The 12,006-nt window shown below is 42.1% G+C and overlaps 1 protein-coding gene across 3 annotated transcripts in view; it reads right to left on the reverse strand.

Annotated features, from left to right (window-relative positions):
- Positions 1-246: 246 nt before the first annotated feature.
- Positions 247-12,006, reverse strand: part of LOC123354898 (fibroblast growth factor receptor 3-like) — a 37,483-nt gene continuing 25,723 nt past the window's right edge. For all 3 annotated transcript variants that reach the window (XM_044997289.1, XM_044997291.1, XM_044997290.1), the window contains exons 13-19: positions 8,574-8,761; positions 7,149-7,271; positions 6,385-6,455; positions 5,569-5,706; positions 3,679-3,784; positions 3,256-3,372; positions 247-1,455 (exon numbers count right to left, since the gene is read on the reverse strand). In XM_044997289.1, coding sequence (XP_044853224.1) covers positions 3,265-3,372; positions 3,679-3,784; positions 5,569-5,706; positions 6,385-6,455; positions 7,149-7,271; positions 8,574-8,761 — 734 coding nt within the window. In that variant the 3' untranslated portion in view covers positions 247-1,455; positions 3,256-3,264. The remainder of the gene's footprint in view (positions 1,456-3,255; positions 3,373-3,678; positions 3,785-5,568; positions 5,707-6,384; positions 6,456-7,148; positions 7,272-8,573; positions 8,762-12,006) is intronic.

The following is a 12,006-nucleotide window of genomic DNA, read 5'->3' on the forward strand; positions in this document are numbered from 1 at the left end:
ATGTCTCTTTACCATGACAATCACTAAAGACACGCTCGAAAACAGAGGATTTATTGTTGAACAGGCCCATTAAAACTGGAAAAACAAATTCAACAACGCATTTATTTGTATTTTTGGGTAAAAACGTTTTTTTCATGTTAACAAAAGCAGAATAAGTTTATTTAGTGTTCATTTCACACCTTTGACAGTTGCAGCTGTCAGGAAAGGAAATACAGTATTAAAATAAACTGAATAAAGTTGCTCACCAACAAAAAAAAATTTACATTATGCAAATCTGTGGATTGTAACATCAACAGTATAAAATGTAACAAAATCGGAATTTTAATTTAAAAAAAAAAAAGCTTTAAAAGATAACAGTCCAGGCTATAAAACTATATAAGCATTGTATAAGAAATGTTAAAGTCAACAAGTCTACAGATACATCTTGTAAAAACCTCACTACATTATATATTTATAATATCTAATAACATTTGAAATCATGCACAAATTTGTACATTTTTAATGGGAAGCCTAATGCTTTAGGTACTTGGAATGTACAATTAGCAGACATTTGTAAGAAAATACCAAAATTTATTTTAATTAACCCCCCCCCCACACAAATCTATAGAAATCTACTTTCTCAAGAACTTCCACTGACATAACCTCAAACTATAAATTATTACTTTTATGAGAAGAGCCTTGTGGTGCTAAAAAATAATACTAATGTGAGATGCTGTCAGCCTGTTATTTTGAATCACTGATATGTCGTAAGCACAGGGGAAAAAATAAACCAAACCACCATGTTATTATGATATTTGCCTCTTTGTGTTAGTAAAAGAGTTAAAATCTTCTCATAAAAATACCTCCCCATGCCTTCTTGGTCCATACTAAAGTTCCCCTCTTTATTTAGTGTGCTTTGAAACAGTGATTTGTTACAGATGCACATAAATAGCATACAAAGGTAAGTCCAGCAAATTAGGCATTATTGGCATTTTTAGCATGCGTTAGACTTAAAAGTGATATACAATCATTGTACTTCCCCTATAAAGAATGTGGCTCTTCTTGCTATTTTGCCAGTGTGTTATTTCTGAAATCCAACAATGCAATGATACTGGCAAGGAGAAAAATAAATAAATAATGTGCATCATTCAAAGTCAACATTTAGCTTTGCTGCATACTTGTTTTTAAGATCAACCACGAAGATACCTTCATTCAAAAATAGAAAAATAAACACCCACACCCCCTTAATGCCCAGTGGTTAAACTGATGGACGAATTCTTGGCCTTAGATTTTCAAATATGTAAAAATCGTCCCTCTGTTATTTGTTTAACCACTGATGATGTATTGCAAACTAAACTTACCTTTGCTCACTGCAATCCAGGATAAACTAATTTTTTAAAAAATGAATATATATATTTATAACATTAAATGTAATTTGTTAAAGGAATGTACATCTATACAGTCTCTCAGTATTTCCTGTAAACACAAAAGAAAGACTTGATTAATATATTTTTCTCCATATTTAATAAGTTAAAGAACTTAAATGCAGTAAATTTTAAAGCTTACAGTAATGCTATGCTATTTCAACCGATGAACAGATATGTTAATGTCTATAAATAAATTTACAAATATACATGTTAAGATACAATTATTAAAACAAAACTGTGAAGATATTAAAAAAAAATCTTTTGCCCAGATCAGTATAGCCTAGATTGCAATGCTCTTATTTTGAGAGATTTCCCTCTCAGTACTGCTTTACATTGCATTAATATTATACATTCTTTTTTTAGATAGATAGATAGATAGATAGATAGATAGATAGATAGATAGATAGATAGATAGATAGATAGATAGATATGTACACAATTCTCTGGAATAAACCTTTTTGATATAAGTTAAAGGCTCTTGCCTACAGGTACCCGTAATTTTTCTCTCCAAGTCACTGCGGATGGATGGAGACAACTTGCTAGCTTTAAAGGGGAGAAGTACTGAAACAGCTGCTTCTCTTGGGCTTTAAAGCAAAAACCAAAAACTCAAATCTCCATCTCAAGAGCGTGACTTTTACATTCTTAGAGCCTGGTCCTGCAGCATCCAGCACACTGGCAAAATACTGCATTCACATGAAGCCCCCCTGAAGACAATAGGGCTCTGGATGGACAGTTTGCTCATGTGTAAGAAGTTGCAAGATCAGAGACTAAGGCCTGGTCTACACCAGGAGGGGGGATTGATCTAAGTTACGCAACTTCAACTACATGAATAATGTACTGAAGTCGACGTACTTAGATCTACTCACCGCAGTGTCTTCACTTCACTGCAGTGAGTCGACTGCTGCCGCTCCCCGTTGACTCTGCCTGAGCCTCTCATGGTGCTGGAGTACAGGAGTCAATGGGAGAGTGCTTGGGGGCTGATTTATCACGTCTAGACTAGACGTGATAAATCGACCCCCGCTGGATCAATCACTGCCCGCCGATCCGGTGGGTAGTATAGACATACCCTAATTCTGCTTCTGATTTAATTATTTAGCAATTCCCTGGAGACATGTGGTACCTTTATACCCACCACTTTCATGCTTTCCTCTCTATGAACCCCAAAATGAACACATTACAAGGACTTTCATGCATTTACCCTTCCGTTTGGAATGTTCTGACTCTTCTGTATACACCAGTCACTCACAGCCCAAGTGCAAGAGAGGGTTATGATCTATTACAGTCAAACCGCTGTTTGCCACCAAACCATTAACACCTTTGAGATTGTGACTATGTCAAAAAAAGGGATTTTTTTGTGTGTGGAGGGGGATTTTTTTTCCCTAAGTAGCTGGGTAATGATCAAGCGACTATAAAAAAAAAACAGCCAACAAAAATACAGCTATTTATATAAATATACTAATCCCTGCAGGCAATGTGTCTTTTCAGCAAAAGGTTCATGAACAGATTGCATAAGCAAAGAATTTCTACATTCTTTACACTTCTCCTCCCCAGAAAAAGAAAGTTTTTTTTCCCTCTTCTTTATATTGCACGCACAGAATGGCAACTCTGGCACTCGATAATACATTACCGGAGGTCCAGAGGTCAGCAACCCTACATTTAACAGGGGGGGGGTTGTTTGTTTAAAATATATATATATATATATATATATATCAAATCATCTTGGCTAGAGATTAGTTCCTTCAGGCGAAACAGTGCTTTTAGACTTCTTCTACAGCAAAATGGGGGAAAAAATAACCCCAAACCCCTACAACCCTTCTACGGCTCAACAACAAAAAGCTTCGTGAATTACCAAGTAGTTTCACGGAAGAGCCTTCATTGCGCAATAGTCTCCCGAAGAGTGGTTGCTGTGTGTGTCCTGGTGGGCGGGGGAATACTGTTCAAATGGCATGGAGAGGTCAAGGTACTCCTGCAAGGAGAAAAGTCACATGGTTACATGGTTGGGGGTGAGGGAGAAGAGACAGCTAATGATGTTGCAACACTTTTCAGTTATCACAAGCATTAAGGTTAGATCTGGGAATGCCAGAGCTGGGTTTTGAACACCCCCAAAACATGAGGGTTTGGGGATCTGGGATTTTGACTTAGCCAATTATAAAGATAGGGGCCAGGTCTGAATTCCAAGCCACCTCCAGAGCTCAAGAGAGATCAACTGCAGGGTTCTGGTTCAGGCCCATCTCTGCTCAGGACCGATCTTTAGCCAGAGAGAAACACTTACCTCAGTTGGTGTTACAGTAAGGACCCTATCCAGGTCTTCCACTAGCTCCTTAAAGGTTGGCCGTTCTGATGGGACTACATGCCAGCACTCCTTCATGATCATGTACCTGAGGAGAACAAAGAGCAAGAGGCCTTCCCTGTGATGGGGTGGGGGAGAGAGAAGAGCACGTGTGCAAATCTACATGTCCCAACACAGCCAGGCTTTGGCCCATGCACCTGCTGGGGCATAACCAGCCCCCACTCCTTTGCATTGCTCTGAACAAAGTGAGACATGCAGCTCCCTCTGTGCCTGAACCCACTGCCCAGCCCAGATACAGCCACCAGTCCGTGCATTGCTACAGGGCGTAACATAACCCAGCTGGTATGCCTGCGGCAGAAGTAAAGAAAGGGGATCCCCTAGGTAAACCTCTCCAGCACGGTGCCTTAGGAACCCACAGTGCCGGAGCCCAAGAGGGGCAGGTATGGAAACCGGGTGTGACGAGTGAGGGAAAGCCCAGGCTACAGAGTACTGAGAAAGGCAGCTGGGTCTATCAGGAGTTTTATTACTGTAGCTGTCTATCACACAGTCCTTGGCAATGGCATTGGGCGCATAGGCCTAAGGTTGCCAATGGCTTGGTGCTCTATGTAGCCCCAGCATTCATGGTCTTGGCAGCAGGACCAGAGGCCCCAAAGGGAAATCAAGGAGGAGGAAATTCACACTTTGACTTCTTTGACATGCACGCACACCCCTTTACAATAACATGGGTGACCTGCAAATCACAAAGCTAGCCATAAATTGTCACATTTGAGTAGGAAGCCATTGGATTATCCAAACAGAAGCCCCTAATGTCCTAGTCGGAAATCTGGTTTGTATGGTAAACAATGCTAAGGCCTGGCTCTCGCCCTGTCACTTTGCTAGGAGCAAGAGGACACTCATCAGGCCCTATTGGTCTTGAGTGCCCTCTCCCTTAAGCAGGAACCAATGATGTTTACAGGAGAGGGCGTCCTCCCACAGAGACAAGAGCAAATCCCAATTTCATACAGATTGGTCTGCTTTGAAATCCAACATACAGCAGGGAAAGCTTTGCCTACAGCAGGTTTGTCCACAATGTGGAGTAGGCAAAGCCAACTGGACCAGGGAAGAGTTAAAAGACAACAGCCGGGAACGGCGAGACAACAGGCTTAAAATGGAGTACTGCTAGCACAACACTCACTGAATAGTGATTCGTCCTGCCTCAGCCCCAGCGTACTGACTGGAGTTAGACACAGGCAATTAAATGTTACTTAATTCACATTTGTTTAGGGCGTTACTGAAGTTGAAACAACAAGGAAGGAAACTAAACATAATGATGCCATTTTCAGAGGCTCAGAACCAACCTCCTAGCAATGGTCTCAGGGCCAGATAAAGTGTTTCTTGTCTGCACAGTGACCAACGTGCCGGGAGCGGAGTACTGCTGCAATCAGACAAATACATCAGGCAGGAAATGCTGCATTCTAAGGGTAAGTCACCAGAGCCCATTGGGGGCTCAAAGAAGGACTATCCTCTTCCCCTGCTCCACCCCAACAAATACTACTTGGGGACCTAAGCAATTGCACACTAGGCAAATCCACAGACCTGAGCTGGGCATGGGTTGACATGAATCGACCAAGCATAGCAAGCGTAGCTGCATATTTTGACTGTCAGTGACATAACCAGTCTAAATGAATCAGGCTCGGTAAGTCTATCTGGAGCCAGCCAGACAATCGCACAGCAGGACCAGCTAAACAGTAGTAAGTGGGGGTCAGACAAAGGAATGGGCAGCAATATTTATACACACACACCCTGGAGAAACTGAATTAAGAAGGAAAATAAACTCGTGTCAGCCAAGGTTTCTAGAAATGAAGCCATAAAGCTACTCCCTCCCTCACTTACAGGTCATGAGTGCAGTTTGCTGGCTTGTCCAGCCGATTGCCTTCTTTTAAGAATTTGAAGAGTTCCTCGCTTGGAATTCCCGGATATGGAGACCCCCCCAAAGTAAAGATCTCCCATAGCAGCACTCCAAAAGACCAGCTGGGAACCAAAGAAAGATGTTTAAAATTCAATGAGGTTTTTTTAGTTTGTTTGTTTTTTTGCTTTATTTCAGTGCAGCCATGCACAGCTAACATAGTCGTCAATAGCATGACTAATTGCCTAGGCCATTTTCACTAGTTACTTGGAGATCTCTGCTGATCCAACTCAATAGCAAAGAACTCCCAGGCACCACGTCTGAAACTGAAATGAGCATTTAATCAGATAGGTGACAGCCCATTTATTACCCCTGGCTCTTCGTTAGGTCTTCCACCAGCTCCACTGAATGGAACAAATCCAATGATTCATGTCCAGCTTCACTGAATCACAGGCTTGGAACCAAAGGCCACTGTGCAAGCTGATATCAAAGCTTGCTTGTTACAACCCTTATTTCACTGACCGGACTGGAAGAAACACCCCCTACAAAAATCAGCACATGTCTAAGGTTAAATTCCTTGGCAATGCTGCTGTGCTACATTTAAAAGTCCACTTTTTCAAAATATATTTTGCCTCCTTCATTTTCTTTTTTAAAATAGAGATTGTGTGTCTCTTTCTATCTCTCTAATTTAGGTAAACTGACGTGTCCATTGCTGCATTACCTATGTGCTGAAACTATGATTTTGGATCACTGAAACTACAGCATGTGAAATTTACAAAAGAGAGAATACAAATAATGCTTACACATCGCTCTGGTGAGTGTAGACCCCATCAAACAATGCTTCTAGAGCCATCCATTTCACAGGCAGCCGACCCTGTAATTAGAAAGACAAAGGGAATGTTCCATCAGCATATTCACTCAGCCACAAGGGCACTATCTGAATCTTCTATTCTAATCCAGTTTGAAACATTTTCATTAGCAACCACATCTGCTTCCCTGACCACTGTGCAGGCAGTAGTGGCCACATGTAAACAGAATATAACATTTGATCCCCGGTCTTCACTATCTGCGTTATAAACACCCTCCCCCTCTTGCATGCTGCATTTCACTGCCAAGACAGGTTTAATGAATCAAGACATTTAAATCTCTGCATGAAAAACAGCATCCATCGTGTACGAACGCAGCTGTGGGGCTGGACCGTTTCAAAACAGAGTGGGACCAACACACACAGGCCTCGCTGGCTTGAAGAGATCATTTCACTCTGTGCAAAAATGCTGCTTAGTCTGAACTGTAGGGGGAAATCCACAGAGTGAATTCACCCAATGGCTTCACTGTGATCCCACTGAAATCAAATGGGGTGTTTTTGTCATTTCAGCAGGACTATCGATGATCTCAACAGGGCTCCTTGTGGGTACAGGGGCCTGCCTGCCTGCTACCAATTGCTGGATCAGGGCCCAATGTTTTTCTCAATGGTAATTTGTTTAAAAAGAAGGTGTGGACCAAGGGCGTGTGCTGCTGACTCCTCCACCACTGGGACCTGCCATGCACTTGGCAGCTGTGTACTCACACTGGTTGTTTTCTTGTAACAGTTGATGTTGCCAACATCTCTGGCTAGGCCGAAATCGGCTATTTTCATCACATTGTCTTCAGTGACTAACACGTTCCTGGCTGCCAAGTCTCGGTGAATGCACTGTGAAAGGTGAGCATGGAGATAAACATGGGCTCGTTAAACTGCTTATGATTCGTGGTTTATGAAGTGCCGATTCATTTACCTGAAAGCCAATAAAGCTGCACCATTTAATTCTTCGCCCTTTAGATCATCGCTGCCACATGCAGTCTCAGACAAACTGCTTCTTAGCAACACCTACCAAACACACACACACACTCGCCTCCAGAGGCAAGACAGCAGTGCTTCTTCATCTGCTCTCTCAGGACGGGACACTTGGACTGGAGATTGGCTAGATCAAGCTGCCACCACCAGGGAGGAGAGTCTGGGCTAATGGCTTACTTACAGGAGAGCAATGGGAATTAAGACACTAGGATTTGATTCCCTGCTTTACGACTGACTCACTGTGTATAAACTAATGTCCCAGTTTCCCCATCTGTAAGATGGGCCTGATTGTCAATTGCTTACGTCAGTATAAATCAGGAGCAACTCCAGTGAAGCAAATGTGAGACTAGTGTCAGGTCCAATGTTTGCAAAGTGCTTTCGGAGCCCACGGATGGCTCTATGTAAGTGTCAGGTCTTGTTATGAATGGGTCAAATCCTTCGCTGGGCTAACTCCAAGGGAGTCTACGTTCACCTGGTAACTAACCAGAGATACTGCTCTTCTAACAAACGAATGTTTGTCACAGGCTGTGTCTCTGCCTCAGCCTTGATGCTCTGCACTTTCAGCATTACTGAAAAGGGGTCACAGAGGCTCCTGATTCTATTGTCTGAGATGAGATTCTCTCTCAAAGTGACTTTCAATTTTGCTGTCATGCTGACACCACCAAGATGCAGCGTACAGCGCAGCATGGCTCTAAATCTGACCGTGGCCACCTTTGGCTAGAGGCTGCGATTGACTGAGGGTTGGACATCTGAAAGTCAATTACTTCTGCATTTAGATGTTTCTTGTTGTGTGACATTTGTATTTGCTCACTGAAAACATGCAACTGAGGTCTGCCTTTCATACGGCCTCTGCAGTGTACATGTATTGCCAAACTTTTCACACACTTACTGTTGGATTGCTGATTACAGCAAAGGGGCACCCAGCTAAATCGCTCATAAATGGATGTGATCATACACAAATGGATTTCTAGGTCCCTTAACAATGCTTCTTTGCAAGCAGCAACGCATTTCTTACTGAAAAAAATAATTCCTGTACTTGTAGGCTCTTAAGGGCAGAACCCAGTCATATATTTGCCCACAATGCACTGTGCACACCTATCACATGACACGTTTGTTTATGTACGTGATAAATAACAACAGACTCCAAGTCACTCAACTCACTTTCTGAGACGCCAAATACTCCATGCCACGGGACACCTGGTAGGCGCACAAGACTAAATCTTTAAATGTTAAATGCTCTTCTGGCAGCTTGCAGGTGTCGAGTGAAAATATGTCGGGCGGCCGACGATCCCGGAGATATTCCTGCAAGTTCCCTTTCGACGCATATTCTACCAGAATGTAAAGTGGGCCTGCCAACAAAAAACAGTCATAATCTGGCTGTTACATCATAATTACAAAGTGCCTTGCAAAGCAGAGTGAGAGTCACTAGCCTCATTTTACTGAAAGGGAAAGAGGGGGTGAGGTGACATTATGGCGATCAACAGATGGCTCAGGCAGTGGTGCTATAAGGAGGGCTTTGGGATGTATGGCCACTGGGAAGCATTCATGGGCGGAAGACTGTTCTCTTGGGCTGGACTTCACCTAAGTAGGGAGGGAAACAGATTTCTAGGATGGAGGCTGGTGCACAACTGATTAAGAGAGATTTAAACTAGGAATCTGGGGGAGATGTCCAGGTAATCTCCATGCTGGAATTTAACATTGAGAGGGAAGAAAACAAAGCAAGAATGGATACAGCTGTGGGTAGGAGAATGGACATAAGGAGGAAGGGTAGTGTAGATACCAGTCTAATAGGTGATACTGGTGGTAGAATGTCTGTGCCTAATCGGGTAAAGAATGTCAGTGAAGCCAAACGGCAAAAAATAAGATGTTTGTACATTAATGCGAGGAGCCTAGGTAAAAAAATGAAGGAACTAGAGCTACTGGTGCAGAAAGTGAAACTGGATATTATAGGGATAACAGAAACATGGTGGAATAGTAGTCATGACTGGAGTACAGGTATTGAAGGGTATGTGCTGTTTAGGAAAGACAGAAATAAAGGAAAAGGTGGTGGAGTAGCATTGTATGTCAATGATGAGGTTAACTGTAAAGAAATAAGAAGGGATGGAATGGATAAGACAGAGTCTGTCTGGGTAAAAATAACATTGGGGAAGAAAGCTACTAGAGCCTCCCCTGAGATAGTGCTTGGGGTGTGCTACAGACTGCCAGGATCTGATTTGGAGATGGATAGAGACCTCTTTAATGTTTTTAATGAAGTAAACACTAATGGGAATTGTGTGATCATGGGAGACTTTTACTTCCAGATATGGACTGGAGGACGAGTGCTAGTAATCATAATAGGGCTCAGATTTTTCTGGATCCAATAGCTGATGGATTCCTTCACCAAGTAGTTGAAGAACCAACAAGAGGGATGCTATTTTAGATTTGGTTTTGGTGAGTAGTGAGTACCTCATAGAAGAAATGGTTGTAGGGGACAACCTTGGTTCACATGATCATGAGCTAATTCAGTTCAAACTAGATGGAAGGATAAACAAAAATAGATCTGGGACTAGGGTTTTTGATTTCAAAAGGGCAAACTTTAAAGAATTAAGGAAATTAGTTAGGGAAGTGGACTGGACTGAAGAACTTGTGGATCTAAAGGCAGAGGAGGCCTGAAAAATTACTTCAAGTGAAAGTTGCAGAAACTATCAGAAGCCTGCATCCCAAGAAAGGGGAAAAAATTCATAGGCAGGAGTTGTAGACCAAGCTGGATGAGCAAGCATCTCAGACAGGTGATTAAGAAAAATCAGAAAGCCTACAAGGAATGGAAGATGGGTGGGATTAGCAAGGAAAGCTACCTTATTGAGGTCAGAACATGTAGGGATAAAGTGAGAAAGGCCAAAAGCCATGTAGAGTTGGACCTTGCAAAGGGAATTAAAATCAATAATAAAAGGTTCTATAGCCATATAAATAAGAAAGGTAAAGGTAATAAAGGTAATAATTGGAGATATACCAATCTCCTAGAACTGGAAGAGACCTCGAAAGATCATCGAGTCCAGCCCCCTGCCTTCACTAGCAGGACCAATTTTTGCCCCAGATCCCTAAGTGGCCCCCTCAAGGATTGAACTCTCAACCCTGGGTTTAGCAGGCTGAGGATGGAGTGGAGGTTAAAGATAATCTAGGCATGGCCCAATATCTAAGCAAATACTTTGCCTCAGTCTTTAATGAGGCTAATGAGGAGCTTAGGGATAATCCGAGGTAGAAGCCAAACTCGAACAGCTTAATGGGATGAAATTGGGGGGCCCAGATAATGTTCATCCAAGAATATTAAAGGAACTGGCACATGAAATTGCAAGCTCCTTAACAAGAATTTTTAATGAATCAGTAAACTCAGGGGTTGTACCGTACGATTGGAGAATTGCTAACATAGTTCCTATTTTTAAGAAAGGGAAAAAAAGTGATTCAAGTAACTATAGGCCTGTTAGTTTGACATCTGTAGTATGCAAGGTCTTGGGAAAAAAATTGAAGAAAAAGTAGTTAAAGACACTGAGGTAAATGGTAAATGGGACAAAACACAACATGGTTTTACAAAAGGTAGATCGTGCCAAACCAACCTGATCTCCTTCTTTGAGAAGGTAACAGATTTGTTAGACAAAGGAAACGCAGTGGATCTAATCTACTTCAATTTCAGTAAGGCATCAGATATGGTTCCACATGGGGAGTTATTAGTTAAATTGGAAAAGATGGGGATCAATATGAAAATTGAAAGGTGGATAAGGAACTGGTTAAAGGGGAGACTATAACGGGTCGTACTGAAAGGTGAACTGTCAGGCTGGAGGGAGGTTTCTAGTGGAGTTCCTCAGGGATCGGTTTTGGGACCAATCTTATTTAATCTTTTTATTACTGACCTTGGCACAAAAAGTGGGAATGTGCTAATAAAGTCTGCGGATGACACAAAGCTGGGAGGTATTGCTAACACAGAGAAGGACCGGGATATCCTACAGGAAGATCTGGGTGACCTTGTAAACTGGAGTAATAGTAATAGGATGAAATGTAATAGTGAAAAGTGCAAGGGATTAATAGCAAGAATTTTGGTTATAAATTGGGGACACATCAGTTGGAAGTAACAGAGGAGGAGAAGAACCTCGGAGTATTGGTTGATCACAGGATGACTATGAGCCGCCAATGTGATATGGCTGTTAAAAACACTAATGCGGTCTTGGGATGCATCAGGTGAGGTATTTCCAGTAAAGATAAGGAGGTGTTAGTACCGTTATATAAGGCACTGGTGAGACCTCATCTGGTCTCCCATGTTTAAGAAGGATGAATTCAAACTGGAGCAGGTACAGAGAAGGGCTACTGGGATGATCCAAGGAATGGAAAACCTGTCTTATGAAAGGAGACTCAAAGAGCTTGGCTTGTTTAGCCTAACCAAAAGAAGGCTGAGGGGAGATATGATTGCTCTTTATAAATATATCAGAGGGATAAATATCAGGGAGGGAGAGGAATTATTTAAGCTTAGTACCAATGTGGACACAAGAACAAATGGAAATAAATTGGACACTAGGAAGTTTAGACTTGAAATTAGATGAAGGTTTCTAACCATTAGAGGAGTGAA

Source organism: Mauremys mutica, chromosome 22, assembly GCF_020497125.1.
Source record: "Mauremys mutica isolate MM-2020 ecotype Southern chromosome 22, ASM2049712v1, whole genome shotgun sequence".
NCBI lineage: Eukaryota > Metazoa > Chordata > Testudines > Geoemydidae > Mauremys > Mauremys mutica.